This window comes from Poecilia reticulata, chromosome 5 (assembly GCF_904066995.2).
Source record: "Poecilia reticulata chromosome 5, P_reticulata-male-v2, whole genome shotgun sequence".
Lineage (NCBI taxonomy): Eukaryota > Metazoa > Chordata > Actinopteri > Cyprinodontiformes > Poeciliidae > Poecilia > Poecilia reticulata.
In genome coordinates this window covers 28,762,609-28,785,573 of record NC_088834.1, presented here as the reverse complement: position 1 = coordinate 28,785,573, position 22,965 = coordinate 28,762,609, and the positions used below count along the sequence as shown (strand labels likewise).

At 41.1% G+C, this 22,965-nt stretch overlaps 1 protein-coding gene across 9 annotated transcripts in view; it reads right to left on the bottom strand.

The window, feature by feature from the left end:
- The window catches only part of setd5 (SET domain containing 5), a 35,837-nt gene extending 13,222 nt beyond the window's left edge, over positions 1 to 22,615 (bottom strand). Inside the window, exons 1-8 of one of the 9 annotated variants that reach the window (XM_008410402.3) lie at positions 22,160 to 22,615; positions 4,565 to 4,895; positions 2,572 to 2,674; positions 1,908 to 2,167; positions 1,744 to 1,802; positions 1,042 to 1,229; positions 473 to 511; positions 84 to 374 (exon numbers count right to left, since the gene is read on the bottom strand). In XM_008410402.3, coding sequence (XP_008408624.2) covers positions 84 to 374; positions 473 to 511; positions 1,042 to 1,229; positions 1,744 to 1,802; positions 1,908 to 2,167; positions 2,572 to 2,674; positions 4,565 to 4,593 — 969 coding nt within the window. In that variant the 5' untranslated portion in view covers positions 4,594 to 4,895; positions 22,160 to 22,615. The other 8 variants (XM_008410400.3, XM_008410399.3, XM_081607425.1 and 5 more) reach the window with 8 other exon arrangements.
- Positions 22,616 to 22,965: the final 350 nt, after the last annotated feature.

The window sequence follows — 22,965 nt, the reverse complement described above, 5'->3', positions numbered from 1 at the left end:
AGAGCTGCAGCATTTTCGCCAAACTCTCGCGTGCCCCCCTTCTTCCCTCCAGCAGGGGGCACAGGAGCAGGGCGTGAGCGGACCTGCATCTGGGAGCCCAGCACCGTGTTGTTGCAGGCCAGCTCCGTGCGATTGATGGTGTCCAGGCCGTTCACGCACGCCTGCGTCTGCGTGTCGGAGGGCGGCGTGGAGGCGCCGCTCTCGGCCTTGGAGACGGAGGCGCAGGCGGAGCGGTGCAGCTCCAGCAGCGTCTGGATGTCGGCGCTGTACTGGTTGGAGAGGGCCTCCTCATACTGGTCTGTCCACTGGCGGATGCGGCTCTCCCAGCCCTCGGCCGTGTTCTCGTCCAGCACGCTGGCCTCGGACGTGGAGTTCTGCGAGAGAGCAAACAGGGAGGGGGGTGGACATGACCAGGAGCTTCCAGCTGCACAGGAGGGATAAGCGGGACGTGTAGGACGGATGCAACGCTCACCTTCATCCTCATGGATTTCCTGGAACCCTGTCTGAAAGCCTGGAGACGAGAAGCCGAGGCGGCAACAGTTAGAAACAAGAGGAAACAAACCAGGCTTCTAATGCTGCCCTGATGAAACCAATTGACTAGATTTTATTTATGACTTCATGCGATGGACCAACAGAGTCGTTGTTAATTGCAAAGTGGGAGGGAAAAAAAATAAACAATCAATAAAAGTCTGAAAAGTGTGGTGTGTCCTTGTTTTCAGTCCCCTAAACCAGAGGTTCCTCAACTTTTCCAGACAATGCTACAAAATATACATGTATGTAGCCTTTATTTTTTATTGTCATGTTTTTGCTTTATTTGTATGATTTCGTACATGTAATCAACATTATGCTGTATTGTTTTGCATGATGTATTAAACACAATACATCATGTGTTTAATACATCTTAGATATGCCGTCTAAAAAGCCTGTAAACAGCTGCTGTCCGGTGACGGAATGCGGGCAGCAGGATCCGCTGTGACCTCGTCACAGGCTACAGCTTTCACACACACGTGCGCGCACACACACACGCGCACTCGCACCCACCTTGACTTTCTTTGGCTTGGGCGTTCCGCGGCCTCGCTCCGTGCTTTTCTTCCTTTTCTTGGATTTGCTCCTCTTGACCCGGTTGACGGTCAGTTTGATGCTGGTGGGGGTGTGCTGGGTGGCCGTGTAGGAGACGGTGGAGGGAGAAACCTCTTCATCACCACTTTCTGTCACACTGCTCTCTCCAGCTGAAAAAAAAGAAAAAAATAGTTTATTTTTTTTGCACACACGTTTGAAAATGTTTTGAATACCGCCAACAGTAAAACTTTATTTGAAGGGATGTGAATAAGACTGACATGACAGCTGTCATAAACATGAGTCTTCATGAATGATTGACTGTTTTCATGATGTGTCATTCAGTAAATAATGACACTTTTAATTAACTTTTAATGCAACTTTGCTTCAAAAGTGTCGTTACTTACAGAATAATGCAAAGATGACACTTTTAATGCACATTTAATGAAACATTTATGCAACTTTGCTTTAAAAGTGTCATTATTCACAGAAATATCCAAAGTTGACCCTTTTAAATCAACTTTACTTACCAAATGACACTTCTTGACAACAATAATAAACATTCATCAACATCCCTTCATGTTTATAACAGGTGTTACATCACGTTCCTGTCAGGGTGATGTCAGTCTTATGCACACCACCCCTTCACATAAAGGGTTGTTACCAGGCCGACCACTCGAAGTGTACCTGAAACATTCTCTTGCTTTCTGTGGGCGCCCTCTACTCCTTTCCTCCTGTCCAGCTCCCTGCAAAGACAGTGGGTCAGCACAGGGCAAAAGCTTTTTGGGGAAAACGTGCGGCTGCGTTTGGGCCTGAGCCTGCCGGTCCCGGCAGCCGGACCGGGCGCTAACCTGCAGGTGCATTTGAGGTGCACGCCGTCTGGCGTGGGGCTGCAGCGGCACCAGCTGCTCACTGCCACGTCCTCCTCGGAGGAACTGTCGCTGTCGGCGGAGTGCTCGGCCCGGGGTTCGTGGTAATGGGAGCTGCGGACCATGCCGTTGAGGTCCATGCGGGGAATGATGGTTTGGGAAAGCGGAGAGGCGGGTGGGGTAGGGGGAGGGGGCGCGCCATAGTTGTGATCCTGACAACATACAACGGAAGACTGTTGCATCTTCAAACAACGGGGGTGTTCAGGCAACAAAAAAAAAGGGAAACGGAAAATGGAGACAAATGAAAATGAGGGCAAAATACCAGGTATGTGAAACAGTAACAGCTGTTAATAACAGAAGTGGTCTGCGGGTTCGGCAGGCTAACAGCAGGAAGGACTATTTCACTTCGAGTGGATGCATTAGCGGCCTACAGTTTCACTCTGACAACAGCATCTTAACAGACCAAGTAAACGGAAAAAAAAAAGATTAGGAAAAAATAGAAAGACTGAGACAGAATCCATTAGTTCTTATTTACAATCTGAAAACATCACAATAGCAGCCTTCTCATTAAGAAAGAGTAATATAATAAACTACAAGACGTGCTATGATCAGCGCTGCAGATGAGGAAGAAGCTGTCTGAACTCACAGCATATGGGAGTCCCCGATACCCATGATTCTGTGCACTACCACAGCTGTGGTTGTTGTAGTTCTTCTCATTCACTGCAGGGCTTGCTTCAACTGACTCAGGGCTAAAAACACAAACAAACTTCATCAGGTAAAACAAGTCAACGCGCACACACACACACACACACACTCTAACATGGAATTTCATGTCTGGCTTTCCCACAGCTGATTAGTGGTGGGACGTCACCACTAGATGGCACCAGAGCTCCTCTTTACTCCGACTCTGCAGCAAGTCTACATGTTGAAGGAAACCAGATGAAAGAGTGTTTCATCAAATCCCATCAGGGGGGAGAAGTCGCCGTGGTAACCAGAGATAAGGAGGGGGCTGAGCCCAGGCCGGAACCAGTCTGGAACCGGGTCAAGAACTGGTCAGAACCGGGTCAGGAACCAGGCTAAAACCAGCCTGGCACCAGTCTGTTAAACAAACTTAAGAGCTCATTCTATTCACTGTCCATTAAGAATGGGCAAAAATAAGTAAACATTTTCTTATTAGGATTTTGATTTATTCCAGAACCAAACATGGAGATGCAGTTTTCAGCTTCTAAGCACCACAACTCTGGAACAAACTTCCAGAAAACTGCAAAGCAGCTGAAACACTGGGTTATTTTAAATTAAGGCTAAAATTTGCTTAGAGTTGCTTCTGAACCATAATAAATGGAACACTGACCATCATATTTGATTTGTATCAACGGTCTTTATGATGGTCCTTTATGATGCTGCTGGTTTCTCAATCGGTGACCGTATCTATGTTTTAATGGTGTTAAATAAATAAAAAAACAAAAAGTTATTTTTTCTTATTTTGTGTGTTATTTGCATCAATAAATGACAGTCAGTCAGATTCTAATTAAATCCAGTTATGGTGTGCGGCTTAGTCATAGAAATGTTTTCGGTATGCGGCCCCTGAAGAAGCATCATGATTTTTATCATTACCACAACACTACCACAAAACATTGGTATAAAATATTTCAAATGAGGCTTCTATTCTAATCTATTACATTGGTTTGTCACACTTCAGTGTTTCAGAAAGTCAATTTAAGTATTTGTCAAAAACAACACAAGTAAACAAAGAAAAATGCGGTTTTTAAATGAAGATGTTTGTTATTAAGGGAAATAAATAATCCATACCTACCTAGGCCCTGTGTGAGGAAGTGATCGCCGCCCCGGTTATTCTAGAGACAAAAGGTTTGGATTTGGCCATCAAACCTGACGGCACTGAACACACGCCCTACTGGACTCTGCTACCTTCCACCCTCTTCAGTGTGAATGCTACCACTGAGTAAAGGAGCCTCAACAAACATCAGTAAGGTGTTTAAAGGTGAGGTCAGACTAAGTACACAGGCGAAGGCCTAATTTTAGGAGGACGATCTTTTCTGACATACAGACATGTCTGTCTGTAGTTCTTTTACTGTCTTTGTAAAAAACGACCAGCCGTTCCTCCCTGTGGCGCTGGATTTGTGCATTTATTTGGTTCTAGCTTCTCCGGTCGGCTTGCATCCACATACGCAATCGAACCGCGCCAGAGTTCACTTCAACTTAACCGAGACCGAGGTCTTCAAGCAGATTAGAGTTCACGTTTTTGGTTTTATTAGAGTCCGATTCCACATTTACACTTCCCCAAATGAACCGGACCTTCCAGACAAATAAACTATAGAGTTTGATTACAGCGGACTGAACAGGGAATGAACAGTAAAATGTCGAACATTGTCATTTTTAACTTGTTTTTAAATTAGTAGTGAAAGGCTTTTCGTCAAGCACACTCTACTCTAATTGGAATTAATTAATGACATTATCGCCAGGAAGGCTAGACATGTTTATGGAACATTTCTTATTCAAAGAGCCATTAGCAGCACAAAATAATAAAGGTCCAGCTTCCACAGTTATCACAAAACACATATGAGAGATACTAATGAAAGCCCTTTGACTGGAAAGTAGTTATATAAATGTAGTCCATTTACCAGTGAAAAAAATTGAGAGTAACAGACATCAGCCAGTTCCAGTTCCAGCTGGCGTTGACTTACTCTGATCCAGCAGCCATATCCGAGTAAGACGTTTCAGGTGTGGTGACTCCCAGAGTGATTACTATGCTCATGACGTCCAGCACAGCGACGCGTGGAAGTGGGGGGACGAGGGGGAAGGAGGGGGCGAGAAGGGGAAGAGGGGAGACAGGATGGGATGGGGGGAAAGGAGGATGAGAAGAGGATTCACAAGGTCCAACTTATAGCAACGGACCACTCCAGAAGGGGGGCGCCGTCGAGCCGCAGCCCACGGCTCACGGTCATGGGGGACCTGAGGACGGAGGGCACAAACGTTTGTTAAAGATTAGCAAACACAAAATGGCTTCTAGTTCCTGCTGTATGTCTGTGATTATGTCAACAATCAGCTGTGGTTAGCACAGCCAACTATACATTTCAGTCTCTTTTCCTGTGAATTAAATGCCTCTATAGTTCATGTTGGTTATGGTGCTGACCAAATCTCGATTTTTTTAATAAATCTTTTTTTTACCTTTCACAAAGACATTCAGTGTGCTGCTGTGGCTACTCGTTCTTTATGTCGATTAAAACTGTCATCCCAGCCACGGTTACGACACTAAAGGCATGTGAATGTATTAGATACCCTTCAAAATAAGAGACGTGGTTGGATATAGAACTGACTATGAGCAGATGAGGCTTAAAATTTCTAAGGAGTCGACAGCAATTCATACTTTCGGACATTATGACAATCAAAACCTCAACATCGAAAAAGTAGAGTCCTTGTTACCAAAGAAACTAAACCAGATCTAAAAAACTGGATATGTTTCAATATGCTAAAATTAAGGCCTAAAAACATATTTTATTTATTAAATTTGCTGCTGTTAGCCAAAATGCTAGCATCAACATGCAAGCTAACGTCAGCATGTTAAGCATTGACAAATAGCGTTTTAGCAAATGTCAGCATGTTAGATTAATTATAAAAAATGTTTTACCATAGTAAACAGGTTAACAAAAGTTAAAATGCTATTATTGGACAACAAGCAAAGTTTAAAATAAATATCTTAAGCTACTAGTAACAAATAGGCTATTTACTTCTAACTATGCTAACGGTGGCATGCTAGCATACAAAAATATGTACTTTTAAGTACAATAAGTTTGCAATTTATAGGCAGATTAAAATCCATGAGGATGCTGGCATGGAAACTAAAAAAAAAAGAAAGAAAACAGCAGAAAATAGTGTCCATAAAATCGGAAACCCAAAAGCAAAAGCTTTAAAAGAAGAAATTGAATGAAATCCAAGAAGCATTTGAGATATTCCACAAAACCTTATATTCTAAACCTCTGAAGGAACTACTGGCCACATTAATGTATATATTCTGAACTCCACAGAATTATCTTCAGAAAAATGACATTGAACATCACGGAAAAAGAAATAAAAACACGAGTAGATTAACAACATGTAAATCTCCAGGGTCAGACGGTTTACACTAGGGCTGTGTACTAATATCAATTTTGCGATATATATTGATATTTTCTTTCCTAGAAAAAAAATTTATATTCATCCGCAAGTATCGTAACATCCAATTGTCACCTTGCTCATTCACTGCTTGCATCGCCGGGAGAGTGATTAGGTCATCACTCTCTAGTGTCACTGTAGAGAATTTCTGCCAAGTTACCCGCCTAGTAGATACCTGATTTACACAGAAGAAGTGCGGGCAGCGTAATGGCGGCGAATATTGTGGTGCAGCACGACCGAAGACATATATATACCCAAGAGGATGAGGGTAAAGAGCAGATGACCCGCTACAGGGAGGCTGAACTCTTGGAAGTATAAGAGGATCCACTGGTTTGGTAGAAGGAGCACCAATATGAGTATCTACTCCTATCACACCTTGCTAAAAGGTACTTCTGCATCCCTGGCACCAGTGTATCCTCAGAGTCTTCTCCACCGCTAGAGATATCATCACTACGCAGAGAAGTGCACTTCTCCCAGAGCACTTCGATCAGATTCTATTTCTAAACAAAAGTCTAAGGAGAATGTAGCTCACTAGGTCTCCAGAGTAGACTTTCTGTTTAAAGTTCACTTATTAGTCAGGGTCTATCTACAGGCCTTAAGCTAAAGAGATTTGAATTCAATCCTCCTACCTACATCAAACTTTTAAAAATGATCAAACACCAATGAGTTGGAAGGAGACAATCTCAGTAATAGAAAATCAGTCACAGGATACTGTTAAACTGCACCAAGCTGCAATGCCTTGCCTAATTGTTGATTGAAAGCTGCAAATAAAACTTCCAGAGGACAGACTATAGAGACAGATAATCCAGTAAAGACGATTTGTTCTTTAACGTTTCACAAATACAAGAACCCCGTCCCCCAGTTCTTGTATCAAAAAAATTCACACGGGTCCATGCACTGAGTCATGCTGACAATTAAGTTTTATGATCAAAAAAGAGCGATTCTGTATGTTTAAAATGACACGCTGACATGCCTGTGGCGGAGAAGGCCCATTTTTAATACATCCAACAGAAAAGAGGAGAGACAGGATATACAGAAAACATACTTGATCTTCTAGAGCTCCAGATATGGGCTGTGGTAAGGAAGAGAACCAGCAGGGGGCACCGTGTTCCCAGACAGCTGGAGGGATGAGTAATCACTTGGCTCCTGGCTCATGTGACTGTGTGCTGCTGAAACACTGACCCAAACTCTGTCTACAAGCTGCCTCTGCTGCAGCGTTCACACACCAACACTGAGCTTTAGGTCGCAGAGCCTTCCACCATGGACCGACACCTGCTCCACCGCTCCATCGTCTCAATCGTCCACCGCTCCACCGTCCCTTGCTTCACCGTAAAGCAAGGGACGGTCACTTCACCGTCCCCTTTATTTAGTGGGGACGGTCCCCTGCTCTAATCTCCACAGCTCCATTCGCCAAGTTTTGACAAGAGAACAAGGTTCCCCAGCAGACAGACAGACGGAGCAGTGCCACCTGGAAGGCAAGCGAAAGGATGCATGCTCCCAGAGACACAAACATGGCAACCGTAACAAGATTCGAAAGCAGAAATCTTTGCACATCGAAGCGTGGAAGTATGAAAAGCAGCAACCAACAACTGTTTACTAGATTATTTTCATTGTGACGACAAGAGATGCAAATATAAATCCTGATGATGTATTTGCTCACACTAATAAGGTCTCAGCAGACATTTTGTAATGTCTTCTTATTATAAGAGCAACTTGGCCAAATTTGAAATTCACATCAGTACCACATGATTGGCTGCACAATATGCAACAATTTTTCATTATTTGCAAAACACAACATGAACAGCAGCTTGGATTGCAATAAATGTTGGCTAGTTATTCAGGTGCCATGCATTCAGTCTCTGGGTGTCTGTGAGTTACTGCTGACTCAGCCCTGTAGTAACCCGTTGCATGCTGGGTATTTGTGAAGACGAGGTCATTAGCCAGGAAAGGAAGTTTCTACTCCAAATATAGACAGCGGGGGGTTAGGAGGTAAATTCCACACAAAGCAGAGTGCCCCTCTCTTTATCTTCCCTCCCTACAACAAACCTCCCAACTCCTTTACTTCCTTATTTACCTGAGTGGCCATGACAACCAGGCTCAGATTACCAGCAGCTTGACACCAAGACAAGTGGCCATTTTAGAGACAAAGCCAGGGAAGAGACATGCTGAGGAAAACCGCTCAGAATAAAATGCATGCTAGCACATTTTGTGCTGGTGTAGCTTAACATAATACACATCTATAGCAATGATCATCATTGGAACTCCTTCTTTAAAGAATTGTGCAACATGTTGTAATCATCTTTAGGTTGAGGAAGCTGTGGTGGTAAAAAAAAATAAAATTACATGCCTGTAATGTACAACATGATACTTTCTCACTTACATCTACAGCTAGAAAGCAAGACTTAAGTTGGGGTTCCAAAGGCAACAGAGAGGACAGCAGAGCCCTAATGCCTGCTCTGAAAGGGAGCATGAATAGAACACGGCCATCTCTATCCCATAATGACAGTACGCTGGTTGAGCTGAACCCTGGGCCTCTGGAGGACGGAGGGGGAGCCAGATCGATGGCTCCATTCTCAAACAATCCTGACGTGAGTCTAAGAAGCAGCTAAGGCTGCATGAAGACTGGAGATCAGACTAACTGAGACACTGTGCATGATTGCAAAAGGTCAATACAAATCAGAGAACGACTAGGGACATATCATTATGGCATGCAGCATTAGCCAGAAGGTGATGGTCCCAGCTGAGCGCACTGAATAGTCGACTAATGTTGTCGTGGGCTGGTGTCTGATTCTCTTCACAGGACATAACTGCTGCTAATAAAAATTATAGAAAATAGACCTGGGCGATGAAACAATAACCATATCTATCGCGATAGACACGTGATCAAAAATATGTCCTGTATGATGTTGATAAATTCACCAAACTCCAATCTAGAACCGAACAGCATTCTGCGGGATGTAAGCAGAGGAAAAGCTTTAGTTGATCAACTTCTCAAGCCCAGTTAATCAAGGTGGGAGGCATCAGTGGAGTTTGGACACTCCCATGGACTTACCTAGAAAGAATGGACTGCAGAAGTCAATTTGGGTCATGGAGATCCAAACAGTTCCAAACATCAGCAGTTCCAGGACTGAATGTAATTCATTCTCTGTGTTTCACAGTTTCTCTGGTAAGTTGATGAAAATATTTTCTTGCTGACTGCTCTTTACCACAATTTACCAACAGTGATATTTTAAGTGAGCAGTTTTTGCTAATTCAGCAAAAACTGCTCACTTAAGTTTTATTTTAACTGCAGCTAGCATGACAGGTTTAAACGGTTTTATTTCAGTCCGTCTAATTCAGTGTTTTACAATATCCATTGCAACTTAAATTTTGAAAGTTGATCATTTTCTCATTTTTGTGGAAATTCCAGTTACTGGACGACCTCAACTATAAAACGTTTAACGTTTCTAGTGGTAATTTTTTAGTTCCGTTTAGTAATTTTCTAGCTCAGTCTTTGGTTTTTTTAGTACCACGTAATTTTTCAACTAAATTACATAGTAATTTAGATGAAATTCAAGTCATATGTCCGTCATAGGAGAGAGTCACATAAATGGGAGACATTATTATTAAAGAAAGACATGATTGTGAGGATGAGTAATTTTTAAAACATATTTTCCAGGTAATGGGAACAATTTCAGTGAACTGCTTATGCATGTTGCACACAAGGTATTAAAAAAGTAACAAGATCTCATTTTCGGTCCTACAAAATAAGAGCTGAATCAAGACATTTGAACAAAGTGAATTTAACAGCATAACCTTGACAAAGTTGATATTTACTGCAGGACTGTTAATTAGATTTATATTATTAATGTCTCCTTCATGTCCAGGAACTTTGCCAGAAGACATTTCAAACATTCTTTTGTAAGGACTGCATTTTTAAAAATTCTGTCCATCCCCTGTCACCGTTCTTTGCCAGTCGTGGCAGCTGTTGTTGACTATAGTTCTTTATTTTGAATCAATTGATCAAGGTCGTATTAGGGGCAATTTTAGAGTTGGCTCATTGATTGCCTCTGGTGACCTTAGAGTGTGAGCTAGAAGTTATATGTGAATCCCAGAAAAAAATTAAATGACAAAAGTATGATCTATAGTTTGAAGTTTTGGTATAGGAAGATTTTTGATCGTTTCACAGAGTGGCATCATGTACATCTGCCAATAACTAGCAAAAAACTAAAGCAATCAGGTCTAATTCATCAGATTTAGGAGAGATTTAAATCAAATCGCTAGCCGAAGTGTTCAAGTGCATTCACCAAGCCAATGGAAATCAGCCTCTGTCCTTCATACTAACCTAACCACTGACTAAATGTGTTTACTAAGACGCTCCTGTTGTACAGCAGCTTCTCTCACTCCTGTTTCGTAGCAACAGAACGTTTTTAGAATCGACTGTCTCTTCTGACCAATAACCGTCCAAGACAATGTTAGAGGTAAACAACAAAGGAAATGTGGTGAGAAAGTAGAAACAGTGATGCATCTGGGAAAACCCCCCAAAAAACTGGAGTTATGCTCATCTTTATACTTTTATTTAACGCTGATAATTTCTGACAGTGATACAGAGATCAGACTGGCTCCCTTCCTGCTTGATGACACACCGATCTGTCGAGGTTTTTGATTTCAACTTAAGTCCTGACTAATGTGGACAGAAACCTTTCTGTACATTGGTGTTTGTGGAGATGGCGCTGCACAGAAGGCAAAGGCCAATAACGCTACTGAAGCTTTTGTCCAAGTAAATGATGCGTTCAGTTATTTTATGTTTGGAAAACTGCTCTGTTCTCCTCTGAGACATCGTCCAGAATCTGTTGTGGAATTTTCAGTTTCGGTAAACTGTGTTACAATTAACCAGCTTACAACCAGAGAGACCCAAATGCCTGACTAATCAACCAGCTCCCAGTATCTGATTATATATGTGGCTTAAATCTTCAGTCATTTTGTACATCTTCACAAAAAAATTTAAGATTATTTTTGTAAACGTAAGCTCAGCTGGGGTCTGCTATGAGAGAAAGTGTGTAGACGTCCCTGAATGGTTGCCACGGGAGATTCAAGGATTTCTCAAACACGCATGAAGGAATCCGAGCAACACTCCAGTGTTATGGTGAGGGAAAAACATCGTAACATAATGTTAAAGCTCAGAAAAGTCCCTTTTACATACCAGAGCCCTTTAAGGGACTCAAACTGGCATCTGATTGGTGCATTTTTCATTTTAAATATGAAGGACTTAACAAAAGCAATTAGGCATTTGACACGTTTCATTTAACACTGAGACTCATCCAGTAAATATAGAATTTCTTTTATTAATGGCATATGTTGAAATAGTAAATAATTTACCAACTGATTAGATACTTTCAGGTGCCATAATAATGAAGTTACCAGGCAACCAAAGGATATCGCAAACTGTGAATATGGAAGAAGGAAATGATCAATTATTCTCCGGGGATGATTAAGTATTCATCTTACGGCCAGAACACGTTGGTGTCCAAAGACTAAAGTCAAAACTGCCATAACTTTCACTTTCTATCCAGAGCCCAACTCAACCAGCAGCAGTCCAGCTAGTTGCTAACCAGCCTTGTCCTCTTTTCAAGCACCCAGGTCTGCAGCATGTCTCACTGTAGCTCCTGTCTGGAAGGATATTCTGATTTCTGGAAGTAGTTAAGAGAATGGCTGCAAGGTCTAAACACATGCCTGTCTTTATACCGTCAGCAAAAACCTTGCCAAGCAACACATTCATCGACATTAAGGATGCGTCCATATTGCCAGCAATGCTTAAGACAATATTACTAAAGCAATATCTTAGTTTCTTGTGAGGCAGAGAGAACCGATGTTAATATAATGGCAGGTATTTCATGTCTTTTAGCTTCTAATTGAGGCTTGAAGGACAAGTGTTCCTCTCCAGACAGTCTCAACACATTGGCAACAGCCACATTTCAACAGGAGAAGCATTAAAACACATGTTGCATAAGCCGGTGCAATACTGAAAGGTGTTACTCACTGAGGCTTAAATAACACGGAAGCCTGACAGCCATTTTGAATCACTGAAAGGTCAAATGTTCCTTCATGACCCCTCCAGACTGACTCTAAGCTCTGGTGCAGCAGCACTAAAGTTAGGTACACCCAAATTTTAAACAGGCATCACATTAAACATGCCAGCTTGAACATAACGACAACATTGACTTGAACTGGAGTAGCTCCGTACTTTCATTTATATCTTTTTCTTTTTCAAACTTTCATTCTTGCCTTTCTGGGGGGAAATTACTTTTTTTTTTTTTTGGACAACTGTTCCTTCCTGTTTTGGATGCTGTGTAATTGGACTGATTTTTCATACTTTGCTATTTTGCTATGGAGGACTTTTTGAAGTTGTCAAACCTCAGATGTTTTATCTTCTACCTCAGTCATGGATTCTTCCGCTTACACAAGTTTGTCTTCAACCAAATCAGGAGATGCTGCTGCTCCTTGTACCTTCCTCTCCCACTTTTCTGTCTTTAGAAGTTAAGTGAAGAGGCATCTGGAGAAACTGAACCGGAACAAGGCTGCAGGTCCAGATGATGTCAGTCCTAAAAGCCTGAACAGAGCAATTTTATCTCTGTGGGATTATAAAATATTTCTACAAATTTATCTTGACCCGATGGAAGGTTCCGTTGTTGTGGAAAACATCCTGCCTGGTTCTGGTACCAAAGAAAACACACCCTTTAGTCATCAACGACTATAGACCTGTTGCCCTGACATTACACATCACAAAGGTCCTGCAGTCTCCTCATCTAGGAGGAGTTGGACTTAAAGATGCCTTCATACTCCTGGATACAAACCCACTCTCATCTGGACAAAGCAGGCAGCACTGTTTGGATCGTGTTCTTTAATTTCTCAAGTGCATTAAACAGAATTCAGTATAATTTTCTTTGTCAGAAACTCCAGAGACACAGGTGGAGGTCAACAGGGACCAATATAAATCCCATTAAAATAATCGGGTCTAGAACTAAACAAACGCAATGAATGGTCTTCTCTAAGTCGATACAATTTTTAAAAAAATATTTAACTTTGGTTTGCAGAAGATAAAAGCTGGATTTGACTCCAGAGTCAATTTGTTTATTAAATTTAAACTCCTAATAAGGTTTCTGACAGTTTTACTTAAGTGTCAGAAACTGTCACCAAATGAAATATATTCAGTCTTTCGGTAATATAAAAAAAGGTTTTACTCAGCCACTGGTTAACAGCTATTACCTAGTCTACAAATGATAAAACCACATTAGTCATACCTGGAATAAGAGACAAATACATTTGTAAGTCATCTGAATAACAGTGGAAGGACACTTTATGCGCAGACATAACTCCCTTTAATGGCAACATATAAAAGGAGAAAAGACGGGGACCAGGAGTGGAGCCTTGTGGCACTCCACACAGAATTTATCTGTCAGATAGTAAGTAAGCCACTTCAGTACAGTGCCACGGATACGAACAAAGAGTTTCAAAACGAGACAGGAGGACAGATTGGTCCACCGTGTCAAAGGCAGCTGAAAGGTCCAAAAGAACCAGAACGACAGAACGCTTACTGTCAACAGACATAATGTCGTCATTTATTTTTAATAAGGTGGTCTCTGTACTGTGTCTCAATCTGAAACCTGACTGAAATTTTTCAAAAATGTCATTTGACTCTAAGATCGCAGTCGTATAAATTTTCTCTTTCTCAAATTTTGGAAAGAGAAAGTAAATGAGAAATATCTAGAATTAGATAAAACTGAAGAGTCAAACTGGGGCTTTTTAAGAAGAGGTCCAACGAGAGCCAGAGCACTTATCGAGCAGGTGTGTGTGATATTTATACACACAAAGTTTGTTCACATGGATATATTTGCTTACATCAGTCTCACTGCGCGTTCAGCGGCACAGATATAACAGCATAATTATCAGCAGCGCAATACAGAGGGACCAGGCTCCAGGAAAGGCAAAAGTGTTTTAACGCCTACACTTTTCCTAGTGAGATGGTCAAACAGTCACAACCACCACAGGTGCAACACCCATTTACTCACACAACCAAGGAGGATGATGGCTCTGTGTCAGAGCACTGGTAGTGATTTATGGACGGTTCAGGGTTGAAGTAAAGAAAATACAACCAGATTAAAGGAGGAAAAACTGTTCACTTCTATCTATAATGCTGGTACAGAAGCGTCCAGACTGTGGTGTTTCCACAAGCAGAGACAACAGCGTCAGATGTTTAAATTTGTTATTTGAAGGCAAGATTAATTTATTAGTTGAGCACATTTTCAGCAGCAAAACAATTCTAAGTAATTTACGTGATTGAAAGGAAAATAAAACAATAAACAGGCACAAAAAAAAACAAAAAAAAACACTAAATTGCAGTGGTAAAGTGAGGAAAAATGACAAGTTAAAAACCAGACCACAGTTTATGGTGTTCCAGTTATTAATCAAAGGCAGATCTAAACGAATGGGTTTTAAATCTTGATTTGAAGGGGACTTACCACGGAAAACCCATTTAATACTTAAATGCATTTAGTGTAGCGTCTCTAGGAGGCAGGAAAGTTTTGTTTAGTGTCTAACGGTACAGAATAACTATCTTTATTTTCAGTTTGGGTCATTTTCTCTATTAATTATTGCATTTTTTTTAAAACAATAACATCAATATTTAAGCACAAGGTCATGGACTTCCACCTAAGCAATTTCACAAATTTGCCATTTTTACTTCTCGCAGCAATTTTGGAGTCCAAGTTCAAAGATGCAGAAGCTGTTTGAAAATGTTCGGTTGGTTGGTGTATTAATCCACACTATAAAACTTTATTTATCCAAGCAATGTTACCACATCAGTGGAGGAAATCCTCTTTTTTTGTGTGAAGCACTTCAAGGATGACTGAATCATCAAACTCCACCAGGATCAAGAGGGATTTACCGATAGACTTTTGCCCCGTTTACACGGCGCCGTGCTTTGGTAAAACTGTAACAATTTTGTTGTGATCCAGCCACCTGTGATCTCGCAGTCTCTCACACCGGGACTTTTTGAAACCAGGTATCATCAGAGAAAACTTTCAGGAACTAACAACAAAAACAACGACAGATAGCGATGCATTGTGGGAACTACTTAACCTGTTCAACAACTCTTGATGAAAACTACTTATGTGGCACTTGGTTCATGACAGGCAGAGAAGGGTTAGTTCTAAATGAGGTGGAAGCTAAGGGTCAAAAGCGCATTGTACATTAAACGAAATGCTAAAAATCACAGCGCTGTACAGTGGCCTGGCATTGGAACAACAATGGATTCAAGGTGCTTTGGCAGTCTCATCTAAACGTGGAACTTTTCCCCAGTCAACATCTGAAAATACCAGCAGTTTCCACTCAGGGATCTTGTGTAAACTTAACTTTTGTCTCATTGCTTTGCTGTGTCCGTCTATGGAAATGACGGACACAAAGCAGAAGTTGAAACAAAATGCTACAATGACAATAAACTTTATTTTAGACATGAATTTATTGTGTAGATGTGACATCTGGGACAATGTTTAGCTAGTAGTAGAAGTATGTTAGCGTTGTGTGCTAGCTTTTAGTTACCGAGTGTCATTACATAAACCTTGTTTTTGCCGTTTTTGTCTTGGGGAACATGATCCAAATGCATTCAGTGATACTCTTGGTGCTAGCATTAGCTAACTTGCTAACTATGTGGTGGCCTCATTTACAAGGCGAGTTCATTCTTACTGTGGTAGCATTTTATGACTCCAGCATGGGAGGCAGGATGGACAAGTTTTCCATAGTTTGACATCTTTAAGTAAATTTGGAAATAAAGAGTTATCAAACTGCTATCACACTACAAAAAGTGGTGAAACAAGACCTGCAGGGGGCGGAGCATAAAGTGCCTGAGTTTCATTTAAAGAGACAGGTCAGCACATCAGAACAGAGGTAAAAAAAAAAAAAAAAAAAAAAGGCGGCCTGTGAATCTCAAACCAAGAGGAATTCAGACCAACATGTTGCAGTTCCACTTTACATAGGCCACTACTGAATGATTTAAATGTTAAAAGGAAGGATTTAAAAACATGATATGTCCACTTTAGAGGAACTCAGTGTTTCGGCCATTTTGCAGTTTGCTAAAAGTTTCTTCCAGATTAGTGGAGCGTAAAAACTGAATGCTGCTTCTCCGTGTGTTGGGTTCTGGGGATGCAGAGTAGACTAGAAGACCTGAGTGACCTGGAATGCTGATACCCCAAGTCTTTCATTTATTTTGGTGCCAAGACATTCAGTTTTCTGTAGTTTCAACTGCTACAGGGAGCCAGTAGAAGGACTTTAGAACTGATTTAAAACTGACCTTGATTTTTTAGGCAGACCTGTGAAGACACCGTTGCAATAATCAATGCTATTAAAGATAAACACATGAATGAGTTTCTCTAGATATTGTTGGATTGTAGATCATAGTTCTCACTCTTAATTATTACTGGTTCAATTTATATCCAGTTGTAAAACAAAAATGCGGTCGTGCTGTCAGATAAATTAAATAAAGGTTGTCAATTTGAATATTGTACCAAGAATCATTGTAAATGTAGGTAATGGATGACATGAGGCATGAATCTCAATATGTAGATTGAATCTAGGGCTGGGCATTTATGTTTATCACCAACTGTAACAAATGTTTTATAATAAGAACTTTGATCAATTGCTCTCATAATAAATTCAGAACAATGATGCTTAAAGCCCTCAAAACTGCTCGTATTTGCTAATCACTGCAGTGTGCCTCAGGTTTGTATTCCAGCCTTCATAAGAAACTAGGGTATGTAACAGTGTTCATTCATACTTTAAAGTAATCACTGGATGTAATGTCGCTTCATGAAAATTTATATTACTGACTGTAGTACATGTTGCTAGTTAATTTTATTACTCCTCCTTCTAGTCCACAAATGTCAGGTGTTGTGAAATAGCTTAAACCCCAGCCTGAAACACAAACGGCCTGAAATTGGGAATTTCCCACCCGATATGCTTCTTCACATTGGGGGAATTTATACACCTTGGTAAAAAGGAGGAACGACAGGTGAGGGGAGGAGAGGACGGTTATTTAGAAACTTTGTTGTTTCTTTTCATCTTATCATTAGCTGCTCTCTCTTGTCTCTACTCGTTTGGTTTCCTGGGCTTCATCTCTTCCACATAACTCTGCTTAAAGCTGCAGTATGCAACTTTTACAAAAAAAATTATTTTTTTTTACTCATGTATTTGTTGAAATCGTCATTATGTCAGTATGGTATGAGACGGATAATATGAAAAAATGAGCTCCTCTGCCTTCTCCCAGAGGCAAACGAGAAAGCAGTGCTACCTAGAACAACCAATCAGAGCCAGGAGGAGGGCCTTAATACTCTCCATCACATCTTCATGTGGTGATGCTTTATTTAAAAATATATAACTCACAATCAACTATCTTCACTTCTTATGAAAATGCTATATATATTAAGTTAAAAGACTTAAAAGAAATTGGACTTCGATATTTAGCAGCTTGTAATTGTGCCTCTGTCTCTTTTAGAAATTCCATCAGGAAGTCATCACAACATGGCTGCTCTGTCCTTAAAGTTTTTACCAGTAGCTTCTGCAATGAAGATGTGTTTGCTAATTGCTGCTGGCTAGTCTTAAGGAGCTGCTCTGTGAGGACAAGGCTCCGAAGTTTGGAAACTGCAGCTCAGAGGAGAAGCTGCCTCCACCCAGGTGGTTTGAACAGCTGAATGGTTGCCATGGGGGATTAAAGTGTTTCTCAAACATGCATGAACAAATCAAGACAACACGCCAAGTGTGTTTTTGATTAAGTAATAAAAATGTAACAATCTAAAGTTCAAAAGGTCAATTTTATTATAATAATGCCCCTTTAATTTACATTCCAAAATGAGCGTTCGCATTTGTGAAGTTATTCAATTTCAAGCACAAACCATCCACCATGTGTGGACCAGTAATGTGTCCACTCAGTTGGACAGCCTTATCTGACACAGAAAATGGTGTCCACGATGCTAAAGCTAACAGAAAGTAACGGGAACATTGTCATAACAGAAAAATCAAGAGTAGCTGGGAAGATATGGCCAATATGATCATCATCACCATGTGGAATAACACACCATGGCTTCAAATACTGGCCTGCTTTTACTTTTGTGCTGAAAATCCCAGACATAAACATGACCTTGAGATGAACACAATTTATCTGAAATATGTTGGAGACTTCCGGAAAGTTTGGTGGTTTTAGATAGACTGTGCAGAACCTGAGATCAGTGCATTGGCCATACAATCTCCTGGGGTTCTGGGCCACAGGGGGGTCTAGCTCTCTCAAATGGCCAAGTTTTAAAGCAAACAACACACCAGCACTCCCACCGCAGAACATGGGATTCACTGAGTAACAGGCTGTAGAAGGCCACAGTCCGTGGGTTTAGTGCACATTTTGTTTCTTTAGTCAGAAGCAACACTTGTGTCAGCTGTAGCTACGGAGGAGGAGCAATCCTCTCTCTCTGTCAGAGAACCAGCTCTATATCGACAACCTGGCAGTCACAACATGGAAAACAAAGAGCCAGCCCCGTGGTCTTCGAGGTGGAAGCACGACTAAACGGACCAGAGTTTCTGGAAACGGTTCCTGCTGTCATAACACAATGATGAACAGGTCTTAATAATAATAAAAACCAAAAAAATGGTGAAATTGTTGTTTTGCTCATGCGAACACGTTGGGCACACTGGACTTCCTTCCTAGCAAGAAAAGCGTTTCTACTAACCTTGAATGTCTGCACATTCCACCAATCTCCAAACTTTCAGAGGCCCATAGAAGGGTGTACATCCTGTACACAGGTCCACACACACACACACACACACACACACACACACACACACACACACACACACACACGTTTCTTGGCCAACCTTATTAGGACACTGCTCTGACTTCTATTTATTGTGAATAATTACACTATTTCTACAAATTACAAATACCCAAACAAACCCCTAAATATAACCCACGTTATCAGCCATAATCCGGACCTCAGGCACTGCTTGGCCTTGCTTCATTCAAATTAGCTTGCTGATCATATTAGAAGTGTCCAACATGTTGATAAAAAAAAAGAAAAGTACAGGCTGACAAAATGCAGAGACTGAATCAGCATCTGAAATGGAGGTCACGGTGGGCAGAGAGACTCAGGTTTGTTCAGAGAGAACGAGCTTTCTGAGATTTCCTGTTGTGGCTAGATGACTTCAGTAGACTTCAGTCGTATAGGCTTGTCTGTGCCCCAAAATGTAACCACAATAAATACAGAGCAGAGTACATTTCCTTTGTCTCTGTCAGTGAACACAATGTTTGTTCAAGATAACAAGAAGGTACAGGTCACAGAGGGTGGAGGGGGGCATGTCAGAGAGGCTCATGTTACCACTGGTTCCAAGTGGCCAGGTTGGAAAGCTGCAGCCCACTCAGTCTATTAAAAGATGTGAAACATATTCAGAGAATGTCAGCTCCAACCAATGACAGCTCAACTCCAGACACGCCAATCAGGTCCTCAACACACATTAAGATCAAACCAGATACTTGGCAAAGTCCCAACTCAACACCCTGCCAGGAGAAGGATGTCGTTTTTCCACTTATAAAGTAAAAGCCAACGAGGTCCCGGGCGTACGACGACGTTCTGGGAAGTTTTACATGTTATTCTTAATCTCGGATGGAAGGAAAACAATCACGAGACGAAGCAACAAGGGTGACTTAATGATTCAACTTGACATTGTCTTTTGATCCTAAAGCACCGGCACAAATGTTTTCACAACGATAAGCTGAATATGGCCTATTGAGTTAATGACAGAGCAAACAAAAATTAAACTGAGGCGAGATAGCCATGCTTCCAGTTTTAGACTAAAAGATAAGCGGCCCAGTCAGAGAACAGCGGCGCATTTGACGTGTACACTGCTGAGGACGAGTAATACAAGCCTACGTGGAGTAATCCAACAAGGCCCTGGCACACAGGCCGCGGCTGGGTTGGACATTACATCACAAAAGATACTCAACCCCAAAAAAAACCAAACAGGAACTTCCTTTCTAATGATTCCCACTGATTTGTATTCCAAATGTGAAACAATTGTATCAGGCTGATGGTAATAGAATGCACAAATAAGAATTTTGATACATGCTAATTTTCTACTTCCACTTTGTGGACTGGAAACAGAAGAATTTCAACTTCAAGCACTAACAAAAGAAAACCTAAGGGTTTGTTCATTACGACTATCATATTTTTCTGGCTCCAAGTTGCAGAAAAAAAAGCACTTTTCACTGTTAAACACCCGTCATTTAAAACAAGAGTGAACTGGTTAACATTTTTCAAAAGCACTCGACATTTAGGATCATTCATTAAAACATTTCAAAGCATTATCTAAAGAAAATTTTGATATCACCTAAATACAGTCTATCTAACCTTGGTATCATGAAAATATTTGTTTTCATATGCAATACTTTTAATGGTTTTGCTAACATACCTGCTACAGTTAGTCCTAAAGAGTTTAAAAGGGATGTTTTATCTTCCTTTAAGGCCATATAAAGCTGAGATGTATAAAATGTATAATTAATAACGTGTTTGCACACTTCTTCAATAAAGCTCGAGTTAAAACATCCTATAGCTGGCTTTGCACCCAGAAACAGCAGCCCTACAATATTTCCTCACTCTGAAACAACAAATATGGAGGCTTAATAATGGAATACGGAGCTCTCCACTATAATATCACCCAGTTCTCTCAACCGCCACAGAGGCTGGGGGTTGGCTGGTTGGTGGGGGAGGTGAAGCAGAGCAAATAAACCAAAAGCTCTGGCCTTCTCAACACTAAACACATGCGTTCAAAAAAGAAAATTAACTAGATAAAAACTATAAATGTGGCAAATAGTTGACTTTGAAACCGCCTGTGTTGCCAAAGACAGATTCACATCATGTAGCGAAACACCACGACGAGGCCGCATTAAACCTTACATCCCTTCCGTCACTACACAGATAAAGTAGAAAAATAAGGATAGCAATGCATACTGTGTGCTGGGTAAGGACTGAATGTTAGAGCACACGCAGCGGAAGAACATTCACCAAGTTAGCTAAGGGCTAGCAACATTTGTTGCCCCGGCTGCTGTGCTAGATGCAGTTAGCAGCTAGGCTAAGAGTCGTCGAGAAAGATCCAACAGCAGATCGGGTCAAGGATTCTTTTCTAAAACTCCTACATATTGAACACCCTAAAGAACATTTAACACCCTGTTGTCAAGACCCAGGGACAATAAATATTACTTTGGGAACCTTCTTAACGTTTAACCTGCGTCGCCTGTTTGTGAACTAGCAAACATAATAAACGCAATACACATCCAACATCCTAAGGCTTTACATTAATATTAAAAAGATACAAACAGGTTAGCCACTGTGGAACTAACGCTGTTTGGACTCTGTAATGGTGTAATGCCTCGTCCCTTTGTGGAAACAGTAAAGAAACTTACTGAAAAAACATTCAATATTATGGTGTAAGTTTGCACTAATTTTGAGTTTTACTAGTTGTAATTCAAAAACAGACAATTCACTCGACTAACACTGCTAATTTTGATTTTAGGTTTGGAAAAAAACAAACATTTTAACCAAAAATGTTTAAAGACATAAAAGTTGCATAATTTGAATGTGACGTCCATACCATGATTGTTCAAAATATTTGAACGCTGAATATTTGAAAAACTGGCAGAAAGAATAATTAGTGACGATGGAAGCAAACTAAAAAACAACACGAGGGACTGATCAAACAGCCAAGAGAGGACCATTTCAGTCACAGCCCAAAGCGCCCCTGGAAGGCATAACATATATTTTACTTCCCATTTCAGCTGGCTAAACACTTCACATTAATATAGAAATACTGGAGAAATGCTCGAAATACTGTGAAGACAAGCAACTTGCTTGAAGAAACTTCAGTGGACGCAGGTTATTTGCTTGCTAAGTTAGTTAGCCGTGCAGTCATGGCACAGAAAACATGGTTGATTTGTTTCAGATCTTGGTAAAAACTATTATATGTACATTAAGATATTACATATTCAAAGTGCTTACCTAAAGAGTCATTCCAAATTCCTTAAAAACAAGGCAACGATAATGTACTATGGAAGTCCTTGGAGTAGCCCAACATTAATTCCAATTAGACCAGTAGGCCTAGATATCCGCCTCGGAGTCTCCTGTATCCTTTGCCCTTACAAGTAGCTCCCTCTTCAAGGGTAAGAAACAAAGTTCTCAGTATCTCCCAAAAAATGTCGGAAAGTTAAATCCCCTGTCTTGTTCGGGTGCGCTACATCCATTGGTGTCTTTTATAAATCCCCGGTGAACAATTCCAATAATGTTAGTGTCTTGTATATTTACAGTTGCTGTTTATTATGGGGTATACACTGCTGTATGTGATACGGGGCTCCGATTCTGTGTCGGGTCCTTACGCTCGCCGAAGCTCCCATCCCCCTCCTCGCCGGCATTCACCACAGGCACCATCGAAACTGACACACAATCAAGCCACGGGGCTTCCCAGGCGGCCGTGCAGGGGCATGCTGTTTGGGCGGCCCTTCCAGATGACCCGCCTCTTGCCATTGATTCGACAGTAATATGCGGCTCATTTGTTTTACCCGAAATACCTTGAAGCCATTGGCGAATGAAGCTGTCGGTTACTTCTTTCCATTTGCGGAGTAAAATAGGGCGAGTACCGCTTCAGTGAGGAACTTGTTTTCTCTTGTATTAGAGTGGTGAAGCACACGGCGAGGAGCATGAGTAACTGGATTCGCAAGGCAGATTTCTGCTCAGCAAAGGATTTATATCTACCACGATGCGGGACATTTTCTTTATAAAAATAACATTCCAATGGAGCTAACTTCATT